The following is a 26793-nucleotide window of genomic DNA, read 5'->3' as shown; positions in this document are numbered from 1 at the left end:
TACAATTTCTTCTATTAGTAAGATACAAACAAGTGAGAAAGTGAGCCTGTGAAGGCAAGGCCATCTCACAAATTAATTCCTAATCTCTACCCTAGCTTCAGTCCAAAGTATATATTTTTCAAAGATTTGATAAAACAAACAAAAAATAGTCAACTGTCTCCTACCAAAGTAAACCCTCTGACATTAATTTTTTTTAAGTTAGACTAGTACACAAAGGTATAATATGAGCAAGTAAAAGCCTCGCTCTCACCATTTCATGCTCCCCGCATCACTGCCTTAAAGAACCACATTAGAGTTTCTAGTGATTTCAGGAAAAACCATATTAAAGGTTTCAAGACAATGTGTTAAAGGCGACATAGGCTCTCTGTCTTGTCTTTAGCTTAGACTAGAGAAATACTGGTAAGCATTTTTACTAAGAGAGGAAAACATTTAAGAGTCACAAAGGGACCTGATATGTGATATAGCCCGACTCCCATTTTGAACATGAGAAGCCAGGTACCACGGTGGTTAAATGCCCCAGACCACAGCAGGTCACTATCAGGGCTGGAATTCAAGTCTACATCTCTGTTTTCCAGATCAGTGTTCGCCCTCCCCTACCCCAATAAACGTGTAATCAGTATAAATGGAATCAAAGAGTAAGGGAGACATTAAAAAGGCCTGCCTTATATAAGCATGATATTTGACTCTAATTTTCTCAAGGAATTATAAAGCATAAGAATAATACCATTTATTACTTGGTATTGGCCTTAGAAAATGTGTCACACTATTTCTTCTTAATATTATCAAAAGTTAGAAAACCCTCACATTATAAAAATGAAGATGTAAGAAGAGTCTTGTTTTGCCAACCACTGCGGACACTGGGAGTCCTTGTTAAGTGGTTTAGAATCATCCTCGGAAAATAGAAGACTTCTGTTAGCTTGACCTATTCTCACGCTCCTTCTGAGATTCAAGCCCAGGGCACGAGGCTGGGGACATGGCTGACTGCATGTCCTTGAGCCCAGAGTGAAAGCCAGTAAAGGCAAAGCTCACCACCAACATGGCATTAAATGAAGAGATGCCAACAACTGTTCTTTGGATTAAATAATTCCTGAGAGACGTGTACGGGATGCTGTCACTGTTAGAGGTCATGAAGAATTGGGTGTATAAAGTTATGTAACTCAATGCTGCTTCCTTTTATGCAAAAATAAACAATCCAAAGATGAAAGGGTGGAGTGAGAGGGAACACGATGAATTGCTCAGGAAAACAACACTCTTATAATGTTATATTAATACATTTATAACTTTATAACTAATTTTTTGTATCTACAATCACCCTCGCCATCATAGAGTTGTAATCAATATTAAAATCCTAAAATAACCTTAAAATGTTAAATCTAAAACACTATGACACAGTGGCTAAGTGTGCGGGCTCTGACCTATGTGATGGTCTAGACTTTCCCAGGTGCTTACTAAGTCAGTCCAGGCTCTTGAGAAAGTTATTAAACTCTGTGTCTCGGTTTTCCTAACCTGTAAAATAGTAATAATAATAGTACCAACTTTAAATGATTGTTTTAAGGATTAAATTAGAGGTATACACCTTACAGTAGTGTCTGGCATATTGTAAACACTCAGTAAATGTTAGCTATAATAATTATTATGATTTTTTAATATGCAGATATATACCTTTGTAAATATATATAGATTTTATACAGAGATTTTTTTTTCAAAGGGGAGGTAATTAGGTTTATTTATTTGGTTTTTCAGTGGAGATACTGGGGGTTGAACCCAGGACCCCATGCATGCTAAGCGTGTGCTCCACCACTTGCGCTACACCCTCTCCCACTAGATACATACTTTTCACTCGTGTTTTAATCTTTTCACTTAAATTTGTTTTTAATTATTCAGTGATTTCAGTTTTATAATTTGTTGAGTTTCATGTTAACTCCAATACATGGTGTCCTCTTATTTCAATTAATTGACACTCATAAGGTTTAAAAAAGGCAAGGAACTAGAATATTTGGGCCCATAAGAGTGTGACCTATTATCTTTTCTTCAGAATGTTTCCTTAATGAGACAGATGTTTGGAAAAATTAAAATATTATTTAAGGTGCTTTGTATTTTTTGGCTTAAAAGCCCATTGCATAGTTTAAATACTGTCTATAAAAGATCAGCCAAGATCTTGAAGGCTCGCAGAAATTTGGCTTTGGACTGGGGTGAGGAGTGAGGAGGGTAAGGCCCAATAATCCATGGAATGTGAGCTGAAGACTTCAAGGATTAGCTGTATTCTCGAACTGGAGAGAAAATGCCACACTGGTAGACTTACACCCCACTTCTCCCAGTCCTCTAACACCAGCAAGAATGAAGACCCATGCCATGGTGTGCAGTCCATTAACCAGGAAGAGCAAAGCAAAAGTTCAAACCTACTGAAGGTCCTGGCTTTCCTCTCATCCCTGGTGGTCCTGGAAAACCCACAGCACCCTAAAAAAGAGAATAATACAGGGACAAGAAAAGCTGTTATACCACAGAAGGCAGATATGCCTCTATTTACTGACTACTAAAAAATTTATGGATTTACTCTTTAAAAAGCTGAGAAAATAAGACATGTAAAACCAAACGGATACCATACTCTAATAAAAGACATGATTAAAACAATGAGTACTCCTTTCTTTTTAAAGAATTTATGCATTTTCTCTGACTTTTTTTGTATTTATAAAAAATCAGTGGTAAAACCATTACCTTGTCTCCAGGATAGCCCAGTTCTCCTGGTTCTCCTGCAACGCCTTGTTCACCCTGGAGAGCACAAATTCATACAAAGACACTTAAGCAGTGCAAATGTGGCAATACCATGAGAAAGCAAATACTAGCTAAGAATAATTTCTCTATGTTTCCTACTTCTAAATTCTATAATTGATAACACAGATTAGATTGTCTTTAAAAAAATATTTTATAAGTTGTGTTGACTCAAAAAAATTAATGTGAGAAGAAATTATCTCTATGACAACGTAAATATTTAAATCACCTTATCACCTTTGATTCCAGGTAGGCCCTTATTCCCTGAAAGACCCTAAAAAAGAAAGTGATACTTTGTGACATCAAAGAGAAAGTAAAGTGAAATATACATTGTGCAAACAGAAACATACCACCGGGCCAGGGATTCCAGAAGGTCCAGTTGGTCCCACAGGGCCAATGCTGCCCTGAAAAGCAGTAAGAAAGAAATGCCTTCAAGCATCCACTATGCTAAGAGAACATAGTAAATGAACTTGATCGATTAATTAACCTAGAGGGGTTCACCTCACGAAGCTCCCACACATGCCTTGTTCTTCAACAGAATCTTTTCCTCTTCACACTTATAAATTACACCAGTAATTTAAACTTCAGTGTGGTCTACCCTATTTCCTGAAGCCTACTCATACCAACCCAATCCACGAGGACCTTCCCATCCCTGAGTTCCTGTAATACTTGCCGTCCATGCCATTTATGTTGAAATATTTCTCCAGCTGGATAATATCTTGAAGATAGGGGAAATATTTCAGTGCCATGCTTCCAGGAAGTACTCAATAAATGCTTCAATTGATAGTCTTGGATTTTTTCTTTCACCCATTTATTTGACAAGTGTTCATTGGTCAGTTATTATGTGCCAGGAATTCCAATGATTTTATTTCATGATTTACAATTTGCAGAAGGATAAAATTTACCACAATTTCAGGGACAAATTGAGTAGTGAGCAAAGGTCTCTGCTCTTCTGGGTTTCTCGCATTCATTCATCATTTAACATTTATTGAGCAAAAGATGTACCAAACACGACAGTGGTGTTGAGGAAACAAACATGAAAAAGACACAGCCACCAGTGGCAAGGTTTTCAGTTTAATGCTCCAATGCAAGATTACTCAGAAACATTAACAACCACTGTCATCTCCTGCAAGCCAGAAACTTGGAAAAGCTTCAGTATGTCATCTTAGAATACAAAGGACAATAGCAACTAAGAGTGTTTTTGAAAGTAAAATTTGACAAAACAGTGGAAATATCTTGATGATCTGGGGATCATTTAAATCTTGTATCATTGGTGCCTTCATTTTCCTGCTTCCTCTTGCCACCTCTCTGTGCCCGGCTAACACATCACCTTCATCCTCAAAGACTGAGATGCTTTAATGGTTTCCAAATGTTGAGGAGCTTTTAAAAGTGTATTTGTGACAATGCTGAAGTGTTGCCTCTTTTAGTTAAAATCCAAATTTCTCAGGATAGCTTCCCGGGTCCCTACTATCAGGTTTCCACTTCCTTTCAGTCTCATCTCCTTCCATTTGTCCTACACCCACTTTTACTTCACCCTCCTCCAAATCTGACATTCTAGACACAATGGACTGTTTTTTTGTTCTCTGAACATATTCTCCTTTATCACAGGCTCCAAGCCTTTGAAGATATAGTTACCACTACAGGAATGCCCTTCTACTACAGAACTGAGTATACTGCACTGTTGTGTGGTTTTTTTTTTTTTTCTGTCTTCCTAGTCTGTGTATTCTGTTAGAGCAGAAGAATGTTTTAGTCATTTTTTTTTTTAAATTTCCCAGACCCAACATGATAGCCAGCACATAATAGCTTTGAAATAAAGTATGGGATGAATTCTGGAGGAAATAATCAACTTTAAAAAAAATTTAAAACAGTGATTTAGTCTAGAGCTTTACCTCCTGACATAACACAGCATTTCTAACAGTCCGCATCCATACACTATGGATTTTAGAATGGAAAATATGACATCTTTACTTTGAGGTGAGTCCTAAAGTTTGTGAAATATAACTGTGTCCAACATGTTTAATCCTGAAATATGAGACTGTGAGAGGCAGAGCAATAGTTTCCGACTTAATAAACAGATATGCAATATTAATACATCATTGACAAATTCTGTCAATAGGAAATAATTATTCTTATAATTATTGTAGTTTATTCAAAGTTCATAGCTTTAAAACTTACGGTAGTTTAAAAAATACAACATCTCTGGAAATTATGCAGCAATAATCCATGTAAGGAATGGAAAGGAATATCATACAAACATTTCTTTATTGTCCTGTTGCTTTTTTCTATAGACAGTACAATATCCTTAATTTTTTTCAGTAAATATATTACTGCACATTGTCTGACATCTTCAGATGAACTACTCTGTGTGTACAACGTTCTATTTTACTTTTTAGTGACTCTGAAAGAAAAATCACGGAATAGTAAGTTTCAGGAGATACTAAAAACATATTCATTATAAAGGACTTAGAAAAATAGAGAACTGAAAAGTAAAACGGTTTGAGTATAGGAATTTCTGAGAAACATCAAATGTTTTGTGACATGTCACAAGTTGTGTGGAAAATCCTACTCCTGCAAACCTATAGCCTTCTGAAAGCAGTCCCTGATGGGGGAAGAGCAGTTTTCAGTTCCACCAAGATAACCTGAAGGTTTTTCAGCACCCCTGCCTCCACGCTTCTCTTCCTTGAGAAGATGCAGCAGACAGAAGGAGCAACTTCATTCATGGGAGCTCAGCTGAGGGTGCCTGGGACTTAGTGACAGAGGCAGAAGAGCCTCCCCTGCAGCCGTAAGTAATGGAGCACCTCTGAGTCAAAGTCAGTCAAAGAAATAGAGGGACCCAGGGACAGGCTCCTTATCCAAAAGCAGCAGAGCCACTGGCCAATTACAGTTCATACAGCGGAACATATCGTGGAAAAGATGGTGAATTCTATACTGGACTTTTTTCAACCACGCCCACCCACACTCACAGGTGATAATCACTGTCATTAATGAGGAAAGCAAATGACAGTAACGATCAACCGCGTGGACAAAATAATTTAGACAAAGCAATATCATCTGTTATCAGAAACTGTACTTGCTGGAAGGGAACCCCTGAGAGATAAAGCAGAAGCTGCAGTTCTGGGCAAATAAACCGTTTACCATGAAATATAAAAGTTCTAGGCAATCTTTCCTGATTGTCTTCAAAACCTCACCGCCTTCCATTCCACTCCCGTCCCTCCGTACTTCTAGGCTATAATTCCACTACTCATTTCCCAAACATCCCATTTTCCCCCTCTTCTGTGCATTTGAATACAGCACTCTTTTGCCTACGAGCTCTTTTCCCTTTTCCAGTCCATCCTGTTCACACAGAATCTTCACAACAGCTCAAAAGACACGTCCTTTGTGAAGCTGACCCTGACCCTGAGAGAACGCAAGCTGCTCCCTTCCCAGTGGGTTTGCTTGAGCCCATTCTAGCAATAACCATATTGTATGATGTCACCACTAGATTATAATGTTGTTCATATTTTTAGACTTAGCATCTAGTTCAGCATTCGATACATAGAAGGTGTTCACATTGTTTTGATTAAAAATTTTAACAAATGTAGAATGGAGGAAGTGACACCTGTACGATCTATTTTACAACTGAGATACATATGATAGTACTTGAAAAGTACCATCTCTATCACTGTAGAAGAGCCGAGGACTAGACGAGTGTAGTGTCATCAGCCATTCTCACTTCTGGAGGATCTCTTCCCACATACCAAACGGTGAATGGAGAAAGAGAAAGGGCAGAAAACCCAATTATTTGTACTGAGCATTATTATGTGTCAGGCACTGTGCTCAGTCTTGGAACTGATAGATGAGTAAAAGTTAAGTATTAGACAGAAAAGGCAAGTGTTTCAGGCAGACAAATGAGGGCAAAGGCCATGCGGCAGGAGGCTGCACAGCACCTGAGAATGAACAGCTCTGCTGGCGCACAGGGGATGCTCTCAAGGTGCAGATCAGAACCAGAAGTCCGGATATCTTGGCCATGTTAACAATCTGGGGCTCGGTCCTAAGCATAACAACAGAAACTTTGGAGCTAACCAACTTAATGTTGATGGGTTAAATGAAGAATGCACAAAGAGTGTCTTTGGAGTCCAGCTCCCTTCCCCGTTTCCTTTCTCTCCCCATTGATCAGGACACTGACTGCCACTGACAGGTTCAGTCCTACTAAGTCCTACTAAGTTCTGAGAAAAAGTTGACCCTTTGGTTTGCACCTTCACACAGAGCTTCTCATGAAGTCTAAAGTGCCACTGACAGGTTCAGTCCTACACTAAGTTCTGAGAAAAAGTTGACCCTTTGGTTTGCACCTTCACATAGAGCTTCTCATGAAGTCTAAAGAAATCTTTTAAGAGAGGCAGTGTACGTTTGAAGGTAATATAAGTTTGAAGGAGGTGGTATAGCGCAATGGGTAGAGTTCTGGACTCCAGATATTTATCACCTGGCTTCAACTCTGGGCTCAACTTACCAGTTCAGTGGTCTTCAGTTGTTCTGAGAATTAAATGACATAACCCTTATGACTAGCACACAGAAAATACTAAATAAAAGTGAGCTATTATTGCTAATTTTATTATAATTACTACACTAATATTATTATACAAGAGAAATGTTTAAATGTCTTATTAGACTTACTCAGGTTTTTGAGCTTACTTTCTAACCCATGTCATCTGACAGGGGCAAGTGAAAACTCGCTATGCTGATTTTTACCATAGTTCCAATAACTGAACTCCTGACTCATTCCTTTGGCTAAGCTGCCACCTTCTGCCTTGGGGCAGTTAAGGTGGGGAAAGAACATTAAATATGGAGTTAGAAGAACTGTGTTCAAGTTCAAGCTAAAAATATTGTAGCTATGATTTATGGCATCAAACTCTGGAGTCTTAATGACCTACTTTATTACAGCAAGCTCTAAATCGATTTTTAAGGAAAATCCTGCCTCTAACCATGGCCATCCTACTTTTATACGAATAGAAATAGTCTGCTTTTAAGATTCTGTTTTCATTAGGCTCCTTACATTGAATAAAAATATGTCAGTCTTGCCTTAGGTCAGCTCAATGTTCAAGCATATGGCTCTAAATTTATATAAAATACCTGTAATTTATATGTCTGTCATGAACCATAAGCTTGGATGAGAGAAACATATTTACAAAGATACATCCAAAGTAGCAGTCCGTTCACTCCAATGAATAATAAAATATGTATCAGAGAACGACATAGCTGGACTACACTGTTTTGGCCTCCACAGAATTGCTTTTACTAAACTGTGCTTTGCTGACATCAGAAACTCCAATGAAATGGAGTTGAATTCACTGTATAAAAACTGATTAAGTGAACAAATAATACAGTCACTTTTAAAAAGTCTAATAAATAAATGAGGTATTAAAATGTTTAATGGCATTGAAGCCCAGCTCCTACCTTTTGCTCAGGATGGTTTTCCTAACCATTTATTCAATTTTATTTCATAAGCAAAGCCTACAGTTACCATATGCTTTTGTTCAGCCTTATCTGTGTCTGTCCAGACAGATGGCAGGAAAGACTACTTCAAAGGAACGAAGTGGCTGCCCTATGTCTTACATTTTTGAAGAAACGGAGTCTCGATTAAGTATCCTTTAAAGAAACGGACAAATACATATATACGTCAACCTGCAAAAATTTGTTATTTTAGCTTATAAAGTAAAATTAATTTTTAGATTCAGACTACTGATTTAATTTGCATGTCTGATGGGAAAATACATGTGAGCAAGGCTGATATTCAACAATGACACTAAATTTGCTTATTTTTTTTTAAAGTTTTTAAAACACATCTAACAAATATAAACACACACAAGAATATTTTATAAGAAGGGTGATACTTGATACTCACTCTAAGCCCAGGAAACCCCGGAGGACCGACGCCGCCTACAAGTCCCTGCGTAAGAGAAACATGCAAAGTGCGTTAAATGTGACTCCAAATTACTAAGAGCATTTTCTAAAGATGGAGATAAGAATTTCTAGGAAAAAAATATATCAAATTTTTCCATCTTTCATAGCTAACTTCTGAAACTTTCCTACTGTTACGCATCCTGAGAAGTCCAAACTCTGATAACAGCTTAACATCTTTAAAAGTGCTCTTGGCTCCGTGCTTTTGGATGCTAGCCTAGCATGTAGTTTCTCTGTGCCTCCTAGGCATCTAGTAAGGGAAGTAAATCCCATTAATACTCAGCATTATAGACATAACTAGCCGAGCTGTAGTATAAAAACACAGGTGGTCAGCACGTAGGGTTAGAAGAACATTTTCATGTCATTTAAAGCACTATCAGTTCTTCTGAAGTACATCATCTAAAAATTTCTCATTTATAAAATAATAGTAATATTTGTTTTCATTTTGTAAAGATCACAATTAAAACAAATACACAAAAGGTTTTGAAATTTTTCATAAACACCATACATATGTAAGACACTACCAACACTGTTAAATTATTTGTATGGAATTTTAAATTATATTATTTTTTCCAGTTGATTTGTGGTGGGTCTTTGCAATGGTCTTTTGAACTCAATGTCACAGTCTCTGTGATTAATTCCTAATCCATTTCAAGTCAGTGTTGCATCATTTACATGGTACAAAGTATAAGGATACATTCTCCTCTTTTTTTCTGAATTTCAAATTCTTTTTTGAAACAAAGACATAGGAAAAAACATAGAGAATTAAAAACCAATAAACTGAAAATGTCCCGTTTATTCTCCCATTCTAACGATTTTAAAGGCTCAAAATACTCTTCAAGAAGTATTATATTTTAAATAAAATGCAGATTGCAAAAAATAGTTTTAAATGCCGTAGTAGTCGAAGCGTAACAAACTTCATGCATAATTGACAAAAAATTAAATAAGATGGCTTCACACTAGGTATGCAAGGACAGAAATGGTATTAAAGAAAAATGCAAATACTGCTTAACTTAATTATGCTTGAAATGGAAAGATCCCCAGAATCATGGGTAAAAGATGGTAAACATTCTACTTAAGACATCATCCAAGTTTCTAACAATTTGTTTGGGTATCAGTTTACTCTTCATGTATCTTCCAAGCCTTATAACAAATAAAACTTTGGCTAAATTCACTAAATAAGCTAACATAGTTATAATTTAGAAAAGAAATAAAAAATTATTTTCAAACACTTCATTTTAAGCATAAATACTAATAATTTACATATGTCTAAATATAGGAACTATTCCTAATTCAGGTTACAAGGATTTAGTGGTTGATTCTAATTCACTTTAAAAAAATCTCATGAAAAAAACGTTTGCATGACATAGACTAGGGGATAGCTATATTCTGAAGGCAAAAGGTGAAGGTATTTCTACCTAGTGTCAAAAAGCAGCAATCCATCATCATTCCTTGATAATATAATTAAAATAATGTTAGAACTGTAACTCCCCAATCTGAACATAGATATCTAATCAGTCCCCAAAAATAAGATTTCTTTATAAAATACTCAAAAGTAAGGTAGATCGATGACGGATTTGAATCCACAAAGAGCAAACACCAAATGCACAAGTTTTGCATGAAGCTTATTAATTAGTACCTTGATACACATAAAAGACTTCTTTTCTACCCACCCCCCACCCCCCACATATACAAGTCAATACTGTGATTATATACTTCTAATACTTCCAATATTTTACCTAATTGGTCATGTTTTAACATGATCAAAATAATTAATTTTAACAATTGCATCTCAAGGCAGAGTTTATAACACTTTCGTCTTATTCCTCATGTCGTGAAATCAAAAACTGGAATATGCACTGTGGTACAGAAACTGTCTGGCCCAGGGTGCTTGTCAGGAACGTGGTAATGAGAGTGGCAAGTACAGCTGCTATGGGGTCCCAGTGATGTTAGGCTGCAAGGCGAGGACCACTGCAATTTACTCACAGGACTGCCATCAGGACCAGCAGGGCCTCTGTCTCCAAAGTCACCTGGAAAACCCTGGCCCAAGGAAAGAGAAAGAAATGCTGTTAAAACCAAAACAGATAAAGAATTCGTTTCTGCTGTGTTCTCTAATAAGGAACTTAGTAATAGGAAATATTTCTCTCTTAACTTATAAATTGTAGTGCAACAAAAATGTGTATTTGTTTTGCATAAAACTTCATTGATTTTAATTACAATATTTCTATATGTTATAAAAATTCTTCTACATGCCACAGAATATATACAGAAAGCTAAGTTGGAGAAAACAGAAATTTGTTCATTGTTATTTAAAGAATCACTGAATGAGAGGAAACATAACCAAGATTTCCAGCTGACCAATCCATTAGCTATGACCACTATTTCATGCTGTTGCTATACACACACCACAGACAATGAAGTGACTAATAATACTGAGCAGGTGCTTAGCACACTTACCACGTGCTAAGGGCTTTATACACATTATCATATACATTCCACCTCATTTCATCTCCACAGCAGGTCAAATCAGTGAGTACTAATGTCCTCATTTTGTTGTTGAGGAAAGTAAAGCTCGCAGAGTTTCATAAGTCATCTGCACCCACTAGTGATGGGTGGGTCTGAGACTTGAATGGAGGCAGTCTGATTGAAGAGTCAGTAAATTTTCAACGATGCTATATGGAATACTTTAATTCATCAACTCAAGATATGATACAACATGCAAAAGAACCATTTAAGGAAAGCAATAATGCACATAAATATTATAAATACAAAAATGCGGTGCCACTGAAGATTAAGCTTTCCAAATGCCCACTGAGAATTCTACACTGTAAAAGTATGAAGCATAGTAAACTAACAGACTTTTTAAGTATAAATTCTATCATAAAATAACTCAAGTACTCAGTTACTCTTACTTTATATGCTAAAGTTTTTTCCTGCAGATTTACCACTGAGTTTATCAACTTTAAATAGCTCACTTCTTTATTTAGGAATTTATTTGTGGGTTTTTTTGGGGGGGAGGAGGGAATTAGACTTATTTGTTTGTTTGTTTATTTAGTTAATGGCAGTACTAGGAATTGAACCCAGGATCTCAGGTATGCTATGCACGCGCTCTACCACTGAACTATACTCTTCCCCATAAAGCTCACTTCTGAAAAGGCTATTTCACAAAATGATTTATAAGACTTATTATCAACACTTTGACTTCAAAAACTTATGATTAACAAAAATAAAAGTATATTATTAGATTCTTAAATCTTTTATTTAGGCAAGTCAGCCAGTATTAAATATTATATGTTTAACAGATTGCCAAAAATCACTGGTTCACTAGTACAAACATGAATGGGCTAAGTTTAAAGGATGGTTTAACAATGGAAAAAATTATGATGTTTCTAAGACATAGTTAACTCGTACTAGAAGCAGTTTCTCTTACTTTGTAATCAGAGGACAATGCAAAAACCATCTGTGTAGTCAAACATATTGCAGCCATACCCTCTTCAAAGTCAGTTGAAGTTCAGGCAGGCATTTTGCTTTGATTGTCCTTAGAAGTCAAACCCTGTTGTCAACAAGCTCAAAAATCTGCAGTACATCATTCTATTCAGCATGAGTTAATATGGGTATTTGAAAGTATTTATGATACACAGGTAATGGAAAAAGTAGAAGAAAAATACTGTAATAAATCTGAAACATAAGAGATGATTGATTTTTTAGATAGATCATAAGGTTTTCCAGAAACGTCAGTGAAATAATAAAGAACTGGGGAGGGGGGTGGAATATTGCACGACTCCATTAACGTGAACGTCCGTAATAGGCACATTCAGAGATAGAAAGTAGATTAGTGGTTGCCTAGGGCTGGTGATGTGGCGAAGAACTGGGGAGTGACTGCTTATGGGTACTGGGTTTCTTTCTGAGGTGATGAAAATGCTCTAGTGTAACGGCTGCACAAGTCTGTGAACATACTAATAACCACTGATTTGTACACTTTAAAGGGGTGAATTTCATAGTATGTAAACTAAATCTCAATAAATTTTTTTCTTAAAAAACAAAGAAATAAGCAGTCTGAACAGGAGCTGAATTGCTGAAAACATCTTTGGGGACCACTCAGGACTGCCTAGAGGATGTGCTGTTTGGGACCGACTGGCCCCTCCACCCTCATCCAGTGGTTGGAGCTGCTCTCCAGCTCAGCCTCCCACAAAACTAGTGCTGTCTCCCCACGAGGAGAGGAAGAGGGCAGAAGACAGAGAACTGTGATTATTTCTCCTCTTAGCACAAAGCCTAAATTTTCTACAACAAGCATAAAACCAACGAAATAAGTACTTATTAATTTCAACTTCCTCTTCTTCTGGTAGTTCAACAATACATGTAATAAACATTAGCTGTTCAACTTGACTTTGCTCCTGAAACGATTTGGCTGAACTGAGTAATATCTACTTCAAAGAAATTTATGCATTCTTTCTCCTCTTACTTTACCACCCATTAAACATTTCATTTCATTTTTACTTCTCCATTCTAGCTAGAGATCATTTGTTTTATTGTTTTTATCCATCTTACATGTTAACCACTGTGTCATCAGTATTTGAAGTAATTCCTATGACATCTAGATTTTCTTGTTTTATTCAATATAGTACAGTTCATGCCACGAAAAGCATCATTATATCTGGCTATATATTGGGTATTTATTTTCTTTTGAAGAACATCATGCCAGTGTTTTATGTTGTTGAATATGTCTTTGCTTGTTCACTGCTATTCAATTCTGGTAACTACATGCATGATTTTTTTGTTTGTTTTTTAATGCAGGGAAAGTTCTGTATTCCTTTGATAAAATGAACCTAAAGGCTAGCAGTCATACATCTTCATTGTCAAAAAATGACTTTTAAGATTGGTTCTGAAAAACAGAACGGTGACAAAACATTTTGCCTTTGAACTTAGAATACAAAAGACAGTTTCAACAGTTTATTTCTTCACTTGAAAGAATTTGTTGCAAAATGAAATACTAAATTTGCTCTCATATTTACTTAGTTGAAAATTATAACTACTAATTTGAAATCAAATTGTGCTCTCCTGGAATACCTTCATACTACCAAAGGGTGCAATGGCCATTTGCCAGAACTACCAACCACAGGAAAGCTTGAGCCTCTTAGCTTTTTGTCCAGCTTGCTAATTTCATTTACTAATAGTCTTCTAACGGGCATGCCAGAGTTGCACTGCTGCTTCTGTGAACATAATTCTTTTTCACATTTTCAGTGTTTTGACCCGCTATAAAAGTCTACTTTGTAAAGAATATGGTGTATCAGGGATTTCGTTTGATCTTTCCAAGTTGTGAATAATTTTATTGCTCATTTCCACTGTTTGATCAGTGAAGTGGACAGACTTTGAGGTGACTCCTAATGACTCCTACCTCCTGGTGTTCACGCCTTTGTATGACGCCCTCTCTTTGAGTGTGGTGGGACTATGACTTGCTTTTTCTAACAAACAGAATAGAGAAAGGTGATGGGATTCACTCATGTGACTATGTTATACTATATGAGTCCACCTTCTAAGAGCCTGGAGCTAGAGACTTCCCTTGTGAGCTTGATGAAATAAGCAGCTGGTTGGAGGTGCCCACATGGCAGGGAACTGTGGGGGATCTCCAAGAACTGTGGACAGTCCAAGGGACCTGAAGGTGGGCTGCTGCCAAAAGTAAGCAAAAAAGCTAGCGCCTTCAGTTCTACAACTTTAAGGAAATGAATTCTCCTCACAGCCTGAATGAGCTTGGAAGTGGACTCTTCTCCAGTCAAGCCTTCAGGTGATAATGCAGCAGTTGACACTGTGGCTGCAGCCTTACGACCCTGAGAAGACCCTGAGCAGAAAGAGTACCTGGACTGCTGACCTACGAAGATTGTCAGATAATAAATGGGTTATTTTAAGCTACTAAGTTTGTGATATTTTTAATTAAATCTACTTTTAAATAGAGAAAACATAAAGTCCTGTTTGCAAATTTTCCTGTGTGGTAATGCTCAATGTAAGACTAGTCACACTGTTTCCAGATTTTAAAAATTTAAGTGAACAGTCTCTTTGAGGATTTTCTACTTTTATTTTCTATTGCAAATTATAATTAATGAATTATCAATATTAGTTAAATAAATTTAAAAATTTACATTTACTTAAATTTTTAATATAATTAAGTACCTATATTTTAAAAAATCATCATTCTAGCATTTTCTATGCATCTAGTTGCCAATGCAAACAATTTTTATCATGCCTCATAAATTTTGTGTCCATATCTATGAAATAGAAATTTAAGAGTAATATGAATTATTCGATAATGCAAAATGTTTCTCAGTCTCTGGGTGTAGCTCTTGCAAATATTGCACTGCCTCTGAAACCATAAAACAGAACACAAAGAGAAGCAAGAAAACAGAAGCTTTGCATTACTAGGAAACAGTACTTAATTACACAGATTCTATTGGATTCATGCTGAAAGGAGAAGTAGACAAGTTAAATTCATCTTCTTACCTAACTGCTTCTACTGCCTGCTCAAATCCTCATCACAATCTCAAGCAGTTTCTTAACCTTGGCAGTGGTACCACCTATAAAACTTCATGGTATTCAGGGGGCAAGGGTATAGCTCAAGCACTAGAGCAAGTGTTTAATATGCACAAGGTCCTGGGTTTGATCCCAGTACCACTTTTAAAGATAAAAAAATAAATTACCCCCCAAAAAAGGAAAAAACCATGGCATTCAGATGTGAAGATACAGGCAAGAGATGAGGAGAATGATTTTTTCTGAGACTCGAACATTATTAAAATACTTTGGTAGCCAGTCTCAAAGATGGACCCACACGATTCTCATTTCCTGGTGTTAATACCCTTGTGCAGTCCCTTCCCACTTTGAATCCTGGCTGACATATGTGACTAGAAGAATATAGAACAGACAGGGTGTGTCTTCTAAGGATAAGTCATAAAAAGTACTATGCCTTTTACTTTGCTCTCACAGACCACTTGCTCTGGTGGAAGCCAACAGCTACGTTGTGAAGACACCCAGGTTGCCATGTGGAGAGTTCCCCACAGGGAGGAAATGAGGCTTCCCACCAACTTGGCCAGCCAGTGAGTCAGTCACCTTAAACGCAGATCCTCCAGCCCCAGGCCTTTCTTCTCTTCTCAGGTAGGACAATTTGATCCACACTTCAACGGTCAACTATGTCCTGACAGTTGAGATTAATTTTAAGTTTAGGTAGGAATTTAAGGAGTTCTAACCAAATTCTTGGAGATTCAGCATCAAATCAGGCTTACTGTTAACCCAGCTAGGTATGATCTGGGCCTCAGTTCTCAGACTCAAGTTCCTGCCTTGTTCTTAAAGAAGGATTAGCACCTTGTACTCTAGTTCTGAGAACTGGAATCTGCCTTATTCTCGTGTTGAAGAATCAGTTTTGCTACACAACCTTACATTCTATCCCGCAGTCATAAGGGCCCTCCCTTATCCTTGCCCCTCCCCACATAGAGAACACAGCCCCTAAACCCAAGCCCAACCTCACTGCCATATTTGCACCCACATTTTCACATTCCTGATTCGATAATGTACAAGACTGTCTCGAGTTTTCCCTCACATTACCCACCCTGAAAATAAATGCCTGCCTGAATTCCCACTTGGGGGTGTCATAGCTCTGTGAAATCATGTTCTGCCTGGACTTCCCCAAAGTTACCAAATTCACTGCGTGTCCCTCTTCTCAGTAACCGTCCCAACCTTGTGGGTGGTTCTACTTCAAAGGCCTGGGCTCTTGTCAAGCTATAGTTAGCCAAACAGATTCACCATAGATTCCACCCAATAAAGCAGAATCCAGAAAATACATTTTTCCTGAAAGAGGAAGAATCACTGAAAAATTAATGACAATTTTTTGTAATGCTCTAGCAACAGTAGTCTCTTCTTTATGATGTAAAGTGCAGTCTGTTTCTGGGACAAAGAAAATGCTGCCTCCAAATTGTCCATAAAATGTATGTATTTGAAACAGGACTATATTTAAGATTGTTTGGGGTTAAGGATAGAACTAATAACAGATGTCTAACAGAGGACTTTTTTTAACACTGGAGTTAAAAGCCAAAATACAGTTTGCTTTAAATAGACTCTTCTAACAGAAAGATGTATGAGAAAAGAAGAGCAGACACCCCTTTCTATAATTAGAAAAGTAAACAGCTCTGAAGTCCCAGTGTCTTAAGGGTGTTATTTTGTCCACTGTTCTAAGGTTGATATATTGATATTCATAGGAAAACTAAGTACACATTTGCTCTTTGTCAAACTTCAAATATAATAGGATTTGAGCATTTGTAATCTATTATGATCAGATCTTAAAAAGTCCTTTAAAATCCTCTATATTTTGACAACAATTTTCTAGGTGTTGCTGAGAGTCAACCCCAATCTCCAATATCATGTTACCATCAATCCTGTGAATTCTGGCAGAAATATTTTAGGTCTGTGGAGCCATATAAATTTGCTTCAGCTTACTACAAGAGACTACTGATTAAATCAATCTGGAGACCCTACAAAATGCTTTTTAAAAGGCAGCTATAGAATTTCCTGACTGTGTGGCACTAGAGGATAAGTTTGGAAGCTCTGCATTAAAATGAAAGCTACTAAAAAAACAACAGAAAAAGAAAACTACTTGGAATTAGTAACATGTATAAAAATATGAATTTCATAAATATAAATCCTCTCTCCCTGCCTCCCTGATATTTATAAACATCATTCTTCTTTTTTAATATAAATCAGTGGATGGTTTTATGCTTTTAAATAATTTGGCTCATATCATATGCTCCAATAATCTCCTCAAATTAAGATAGTAAAGCATGGAAAATAGAGCAGTGATTCTATGTCATTTAAGAGTCCTGACCAATAAAGATTGTCTACTACCACGTTTTCATCTGAGATTTCTGCAGAAAGAACTTGAGATTAACTCTAATTTCTGGATAACAAAAGGAATGAATTAATAGCCTTTTGGGCTTCCCCATCTCCAAAGGCTGGTTTTATTTATGGCACCTAGAGCCCCGGGGATGGCTGTCTTCTAATATAACTGACAATGAGGATTTTAATCCAATTGTGACATTGTAGGGAGTGGAGGAGGGAAGAGGTAAGAACCATAGTACCTCAATATCCAGAAGCATGGGTACACAGATATTGCCTAATATGTAGCTGATTATAGGTCTTTAAAAATAATTGTGATTAACAAGTACCTCATACTAAGATTCTGAAATCAAAAATAACTTACAAGGAAGAAAACCACTTCTCAAATGTTAACAACATAAGACCAAGGAACAAATGAATTTGTTAATATAACTACTTTAACATACTCTGATCCTAAAATACACCAAATTCCTAACAAAACCAGTTTTTCACTTTTCCCGGTTGAAAAAACAGAGACTCATTGTGTTACAAATAGCAACTCTATTTGCAAACCCTGAATAAACAAAATGTTTTATTTTGGAGAAAAAAGTGTTTCCGAGAAGTAAAACTTAAAACTTTAAACATAAACATTAATTTTAAAAATACCAGTATGATGTTAAATAATAAACAGCTCTTGAATAACCAAAATAATATGTTATTTTAAGATGTATCCATTTTCAATAGCATTCATACAATATTCATGCTGTGTGAGAGAAGATATCTATTACTTGTAAGTCTGTAATTTCATTAAAAAAGACAGACATCACTAAGGAAGTTGGTTCACAACAACTTAATTCCATGCTTAGTGTTTACTCACGGAAATAGTGACTCTTTGGTCAGCAGTATGAGCATATGACTTATAGCAACATCTTCCCAAACCTAAGCTTGGCAATGCTACTAACTCAGCAAACAATTTTGGACAGGACTTTTACAACTCCTCCATATATTTTTGTGCTATGCACGTATATGATGTGATGTGAACATACACTTTCATCTCTTTGTAAACTATTCATACCAAACACAGAGCTTAAGTAGACAGGTTAGAAACCAACTCAGTAATCCAAAGAAACTCCTATTTATAGTGACCTGAATTTGGATTCTGAAGTTTTCTATGCCTCTTACCTTAACTATTTCAACTGTCAGAGTGTTTCATATTTTATAGTACAGAATGTGAAGTAATTTATTCTACCAGTTTCTGGCCTTAATTTTAGAAACTAAAAATCTGAGTGTAATATGTTACATTAAATTTAGAGTTATCTAATAAGAGTTACAGCTGTTCTACCAATTACATGTTATAATAATTATTTAAAACTGAATCATATCCTATACTCAAAGACTGAGTAATTCTATCTACCTAAAATTTGAGAAATATTTGAGCTGATTTACAACATATAAAAATTATTAATTAAGGGGGAGTAGTGACTGTAATAAAGTACATCTTATTCATACTAATGAAAGTAAATGAAATAACATGAGGTCCACTCAGCAGTATATCATTGAAGCATCAACCCACATTTCTAAATAGCTATGCCACCAGCAGAAGATTGGAAGTAACAGTCTTTGACCTATGCATAGCCGAAAGTTTCCTAGATACCGGTTCTGTTTAGATTTCAGCATTTCCAGGTTTCTGTCTTTTCTTTCACATGTATGATTCTTTATGGTAGCCTGGAATCCTTTAGCTCTGCATCTGCATTTGGATATTTATTTCATATGTAACAACAAATAGTATATATAATTTAATAAACTACCAAGAGAAAATGGCCATATTTGTATTTCACACACCTAATATTTTCCACATAAAAGATAGTGGAAATGTTCACAAAAGATATTTTCATTTTACTGTTATTAAAATGATAATAACTGACCATTCTTCTCATGGAATTCTAATAACCTAATTGAAATACAAGTGTCCCATGATACATAATATCCCATGCTAATATGTTTGCCCTTACTTAATGTCAAAGTTATTTGAAGATGATTTTACTTATAACAAACAGAACACAGTGAAGCATTTATGCATAGGATAACATTCTGAAACAGTTTCTGAGGTCAACCTTGGCTTAATCTGTCTTGTGGCTGTAACTGTATCTTACTTTAAGTACAGTGATTTCCTCATAAAAGTGGCCAAATCATTTTATGGTAAAAACAAGAAAAACTACATATAGTATACACGACACAGTACAGCACTAGACAGATTTTCTAAAATAAGCACTATTTAAGAAAAATGGGATACATGTGGTTTTCAAATTTAGTTTTTCTAAGAATCTAAATCTATTATAAAGGTACATATTTTAAAGCAATAGAACTTTATAAATTTTGTATAAAGAACAGTGCAATCAAAAAGAGCACAGCAATCATTCCATTCATTATTTTTAAGTTTTCTTGGACTCTCCTTTTGAACTCAGTAGCACCTGTTGGATAATTTTTATAAATCCCTGTGGAGTAAGGAACTAGTAGTTCTATATAAATTTCCATAGACAATTTTGTAGTTCATTATGGAGTAGGAAAGTAGATATTACCTTTACTATGTTCTGTTTGTTGTAAGTAAAACCATCTTCCAATAGCTTTGACATTATAGTCTAAGTAGAAATAATACAGTAGCATAAATAAATTAGTTCTTTTACTGACCGCATAATTTGGTAGGAGGAAAATGGAAAAAAATAAAGACACAGAATAGAGAAGACAAGAATAAAGAAGATAAACACCTATTATCAGTTTTGAGGCAGCCCACCTCTGCATATTATGATCAGATATTTAACACATAATAGAGAGGTATTTCCCTTGAGGTAGGTATGGGTATGAGGGCTAAAACATTAAGAAATAACATACTAACATTTGGAAGTGTGACAGAGTGTAATTAAAAGAGATGGTATTCAAAATATTTATCAAAATGCATGGGAATTAAAAAATAGTGATGACGGTAATGGTGATGGTACAGTTTCTGCTGTTACAATCTCTGTAAGATTAACTTTAAAGTTGAATGTAATTGCAAAAAAAAATGTTTGGCTTACTTTTTATTTCTTGACAGTTTGATAAATTTATCTCATTATGCTAAAATCTTTAAAATAATATTTTTAAATAATTTTGTAACATATCGGTCCTATGTCATAAAAAAATAAATTGTGTTCCTCTAAGTGTGAGCTAGAAAACAGACAGCAGAAATATCTAAGTAGTAAGTAAAAGGACCCTGGATTTCTACTCGGAGGAGTTGGGCTCAATTCTTGATTTTCACTACTTTTAACTATGTGATTCTGAGCAAGTCTTTTAACATCACCGAACCTCATTCTCTTCACCCACATAATGGCAACATTAAGACCTATTCTAATCTACCCTCAGGAAATACTGCAAAGCTCCAAGAATAAAATGCTTTAAAAGGATATGAATATTCTGGTGAGATTTGTAATCCTTCAGCATTCTTATCAAGATTTTATTTATATACACCAAAATTTTAGAAAAGCTGATATAAACACAATTTTCCTCTTCATAGAGCAGAGTGCACAGTGTAGCACAGAATGCCATACCCTAATAGACATCTTTGAATTGTAATAAAAACAGCACAAGTGAAAAGCAGGTGGCTAATTCGCTACACTAACAGAGCCAAGATAACCTGAGGATGCTTTTCTGAATCACTGTCTTCTCATTTGTTAAATAATGTGGTATTGGATAATGAAAAATTTCCTCCCATCTCTGAAATTATTATATTAGCTGGCAAAATTCACTTTACTTGATTTCTTTAAGTCTGGAAACATATAAACTAGTTTCTGAGCTAACATCTGAGACAAGCATTTTTAAAAAACCTGTAAAACATGAGGGTGAATAGTGCTATCTATCAGTCTTTTAAATTGTACGTGTATTTTCTGTGACATTTTAATTTTACCTTCTTGTCTTGGGGGTAAATGTCTCTCCCACTGTACACTAAATGCATTAGAAGTGTGAAATTTCAGGTTATTTTTTAATGTAAATTCTCCTTTACATTCTCAGGTATTACCAGATAGGATGTTAAAGAGGCAAATTTTAAACGGCTGAACGAAATGGACTGTGGACAATGAGAACAACAGCTACATTCATAGTTTAATCAGTGAGAAATACACACATAATTAGATTATATTGCTCTAAACTGAACCTCAAGAATCAGGAATCAAATTACCTGCCTTCCCTTAAGACCCCTCTTTCCACGGATCCCAGGAACACCCTAGAATACAAAAACGAAAGTAAGTATTTGTTCCCATTTTTTCATTAGGTTGCTTGTTTTTTTGATACTGAATTGTATTAGCTTTTTATATATTTTGGATATTAAATCCTTGGCAGTCATTGTTTGCAAATATCTTCTTCCATTCACTGGATAGTCTTTTCGTTTTGGTGATGGTTTCCTTTGCTGTGCTAAAGTGTTTAAGCTTAATTAGGTCCCACTTGTTTATTTTTGCTTTTATTTCTTTTGCCTTAGGAGACAGATCCAAAAATAATTGCTATGATTTATGACAAAGACTGTTCTGCTTATATTGGAAGAGTTTTATGGTTTCAGGTCTTACATTTAGGTCTAATTCATTTTGAATTTATTTTTGAATATGGTGTGGGGAAATATTCTAATCTCATTCTTTTACATGTAGCTGTCCAGTTTTCCCAGGATCCAAGGAAGACATACAGTTGGCTAATAGGCACATGAAAAGATGCTCAACATTGATAATTATTAGAGAAATGCAAATCAAAACAACAATGAGATATCACCTTATACCTGTCGGAATGGCTGTCATCAAAAAGAACACAACAAACGTTAGTGAGGATGTGGAGAAAAGGGAACCCTTGCATGCTATTGGTGGGAATGTAAATTGGTGCAGCCACTATGGAAAACAGTATGAAGGTTCCTCAAAAAACTAAAAATAGGGCTACCATATTATCCAGCCATTCCATTCCTGGGGATATGTGTGGCAAAAACAAAAACATTAATTCAAAAAGATACATGCACTCCAATGTTCACAGCAGCACTAGTTACAATAGCCCACACATGGGAGCAATCTAAGTGTCCATCAGCAGATGAATGGATAAATATATACACAGCCACAAAGAGTTAAATTCTGCCACTTGCAGTAATGTGTACAGACTTAGAGAATATTATGCTTAGTGAAATAAGTCAGAGAAAGACAAATACTGTATGATATTCCATTTATATGTGGAATCTAAAAAATAAAGAAGTGTACATAGCGAAACAGAAAGGCAGATATAGAAAACAAACTAGTGGCTATCAGTGGGGAGAGGGAAGGTGGAGGGGCAAGATACGGGTATGGGACTAACAGGTACAAATTGCTATGTATAACACAGACCAGCTACAGGGGATACATATTTTATAGAACAGGGAATTATAGTCATTATTTTGTAATAAATTTTAATGGAGTATAATCTATAAAAATACTGAATCAAGACTTAAAACTAATATTATATCATACATGAACTATACTCCAAAAAAGTAAACACATGTTGAATCAATGAATTAGGTTTTTTTCTCAAACATCAATTTATGACATATGCCAAAGAGAAAAATAAATTATTCTTTAAACTGGTGTGATATTTAGAAAAGCTTCAGTATATTAATTTAACTCAAGTGGCCCTTTTCTTCTTCATAAGAAAATCCTGATTTTATTCAGGAATCCAACCCATCTGTACTCCAGATGGGATCCTGCCATTCCTCTGGTGATAGTTATTTGTCCAGAGGCGGCATGCAACCAAGGGTGGCACAACCAGACAAACAGGAAGTCTTATTTTCTGTGACCAACAGACAATTACCTCCTGTCTCCCTGTCTGGACATAACGCCCTTGCGCCGGCAACCTTGCAATCACGTGGATAAAGCCAACATCAGACAAGGCAAAGCAGAGAGGAGGGTGACAGCATCACTGTGCTCAGGATCATTCTGTGCCTAGATCCCACCTAACCTACGGATTCCAGGTCATGTAAGCAGCAGTAAGTAGGTCATAGGACTTAAGCACTCGGTCTTTGGAGCCAGAATATCTACGTTCAAATCCTGGCTCTGCTCTTACTACCTGTATACAGTCTTAGGTAAGTCCTTCTCTCTGTGCGCCTCATTGTCTTCATCTATAGTGAGACTAATGATAGTATCTTGCTGGGTGTTGTGAACATGAAAGGAGTTAATTCATACGAAATGTTTGCATGATGCCTTGTACATATATAACCATTCGATAAATCGTTTGCTATTATCATTATCATCATTTATTTAAAAATTCTTCATTTTAAAGCCGGTTTGAGTTAGGGCTTTCTGTCACTTGCAGTCCAAAGCATACTAATTGATCAAATCCCTTGAGACCTACAATCATTTTTATAAGCCTTAGAGACTAAGAAATCTGTCAGAATCTTGTAGCTTGGAATTTCTCTATATACAGATAAGTTCGCAGATACCACTGGTTGAAGTAATCCATTTACTTTCAGCTCAACAGTGCTTAGTATTCACCTAATGTCTCTATCAAAAGGAGCCCAAAGATGAGTAATAGGATTCATTTCATGAGGATTTTATACATCTTTACATAATATAGCTGGGCATTTAAGAAATATGATCATTATTTTCTAAACTTGAGTAGTTTCATGAAACCCCAGCAGAAAACCTAAGGATATAGAAGTATTTTTTCATATATATATGCATACGTATATTATTCACTTCGAGAAAGGACTTTTTCTTTGCATTTGTTTTCAGGAGTGATTAGCACTGTATTATTTTCATTCATTTTTCTCTACTTAAATGTTTCATAACATAATAACAACACCTAGTTAGCTATATCATTCATGGTTTTAATGAGAATTTTGAAGTAGTCAAATAATGGTAGGCACACTATCACAGAACGTTCTTATACGTACGATTTGAGACAGTCAAAATTTTCACATAAACTGATCAAAATGAGTGAGTATGATTATAGGCACTGGGTTTACTGATGGTCAGTGTTAACACTGGGATCCTTAAACCCAAGATGACGACATTTCGCCAGGACACGTAACTTTGGTTTAGTTACTACATCAATTGCTAGAAATAAATCCATACCAAAGGGTCAGGAAAGGACAGGATCACAAGCAGCAGAGTAATTAACAATGTAAACTGTACACACATTCCTTTGGGCCAATAAGAAGCAGTTCAATTCTTTGCACTACAGATTAGAAATGTCATCTGTAAGTCTGCTGTACCATGTGGCAGTTAAGTGGCTGAGTTGTGCGATCACACTGAAGGTATTTTTTTGATGTGAAAGAAATGACTTCTATGCTTACTAAGGGAGTAGCTTCACCTCACCTCACCAAAGGAGAATGATTTTGATTGCATTATAGCACATTTAGGCTCTTGGTATTTCTTCTCTGTGAGGGCATTCACAAGTAATTATAAGAAGATATGATTTGATTCACTCACTCAAAAAAAAAATCTATACATCTGAAATATTCATCTAGCAAAGAATAATCTAATTTACTTTCATGTGCAAAAATTAGCTTCCAGAAATAAATTTTTGCCTGAACAAGCACTTGTATAATAATAGTTAAATACTAAATTCTGAATATGATTCCCTGCTTTCAAACCTGAGAAAATGCTAACATTGTTTGATACTAATTCTTTGAATTCATATTGACAGAGTGAAAACGAAGAAATGCAAACAGAAATCACTGAACTGCATATGGCACTGAAAACTAGGTATGATGATGCTGGAATGTCAGAACTCTGTAGGCATCTTGATTCATTTTTATAAGTAGAACAAACCGTTTTGCAAAGGTTCTATCTTTATTCTCAAGTACCTACATTTATGAACAACTATCTTCCGTTACTAAATTAAATAAAATATATATCGTCTGAGGCTTATTTACTACAAGTTGTAAAATACAAGCCCTGTCAAGAGCTTATACTCAAAGATCAGTTACAAAATAAAATTTTCATAATTTGATAATTTCAATTTGTGCTTTTAAAGTGTAAATTTAAAATAGCTAACCATAAATACTTATATAACCTTACTTCCTTAAAACAAAACCCAGTAAAATTCAAGACAGTCTAATTATATTCCTGGCAGGTTATTTTTCTTAAAGCTGGATTGTTTCACTCAATTAGACTACCTGCCTGACATCTGGGTTTATGACCCTTGTTATACTTTATCTTCAGTATATCACTTTAGAAATAATATTTGAAGGAAACAGACTTACTCTTTCTCCTTCCAGTCCCAGTTGTCCTACTTCTCCAGGAGAGCCAATGAAACCCTTAAAGTAAGCAAATAATCTTTATATTATTTCATTTAAATATTCACCCCATAAATAATTCTAAATAGAGACACTTAAAATTTGTTCATAGTAGTATAAAATTATAAGGCTTAACAGTATGAATAACTTCCCTCACCTTATTGCTTTTCTTCTAGAAGTTATAGATCAATCTTTTCATTAAAAGAAAAATGAGTAAGGAACATAAGACATGGTGGCTAACAAAAACCAGCAAGTGCCAGTTCTTTTCTGCACTGAATTTACAGAGGGCAGAAAATGTATACAATTAACTAAAATGTAAGGCAGAATGGAGATATCCAAAGAAGTATGGAGGAGGAAGAGATTCATTCCAATGTGGAAGAGGTGACGGTAAAGAAAGTTGCAAAGGAGACTGCCATTTGGGAGAGGTCTATGGAATAGATAAAAATCTTGATGAGCAGAGGCTAGAGAAAGAACACTCCAAGTAGAACCACAGCAAGCAGAGGCAAGATAGAGAGAACTCAAGGAGCATTTGTAAATGGTTAACTGACAGCTTCTTATATGTAAGATGCTTTGGAGAAGAGCAGACCCACTGTGCCTTCATGCAGAGTCCCGCTGGTCTGGGAAACAAGGGGTACATACAATTAGCAATGCAAAGTACTTTACCCTAACATACTTCAGTTGTATCTCACAAGGGGCAAACAGTAACCTATTTCATCAATTTAATAAATAAAGGCTACAGTAGTTTGAAGAATAGATTAAGGAGAGCCTTTAAATTTCAGGCTAAAATTTGTTGTCTTTATATTTTAGACAACTGGAAGCTACTAGACTTCAGGGGAGTGTGGTACTGCCCTGATGTTCAGCTGTTTTTCTAAAATATTAATCTGTAGACAGGATACAGAATACATCTGAGACAGGAAACACTGAATGTAGGAAAGCTTGTTAGAAGGTTATTTCAATGGTCCAAATGAGTCTGG

General features: G+C 35.7%; 1 protein-coding gene across 1 annotated transcript in view; it reads right to left on the bottom strand.

The window, feature by feature from the left end:
• Positions 1–26793, bottom strand: part of COL24A1 (collagen type XXIV alpha 1 chain) — a 397032-nt gene that overhangs the window by 208842 nt on the left and 161397 nt on the right. Inside the window, exons 16-23 of the mRNA XM_072974057.1 lie at positions 25787–25840; positions 21761–21805; positions 10690–10743; positions 8648–8692; positions 3120–3173; positions 2999–3043; positions 2716–2769; positions 2404–2457 (exon numbers count right to left, since the gene is read on the bottom strand). Of these exons, the coding sequence (XP_072830158.1) occupies positions 2404–2457; positions 2716–2769; positions 2999–3043; positions 3120–3173; positions 8648–8692; positions 10690–10743; positions 21761–21805; positions 25787–25840 (405 nt within the window). The remainder of the gene's footprint in view (positions 1–2403; positions 2458–2715; positions 2770–2998; positions 3044–3119; positions 3174–8647; positions 8693–10689; positions 10744–21760; positions 21806–25786; positions 25841–26793) is intronic.

This window comes from Vicugna pacos, chromosome 13 (genome assembly GCF_048564905.1).
Source record: "Vicugna pacos chromosome 13, VicPac4, whole genome shotgun sequence".
NCBI lineage: Eukaryota > Metazoa > Chordata > Mammalia > Artiodactyla > Camelidae > Vicugna > Vicugna pacos.
The sequence above is the reverse complement of the archived record's forward strand: the minus strand, read 5'-3'. Positions and strand labels throughout refer to the sequence as shown.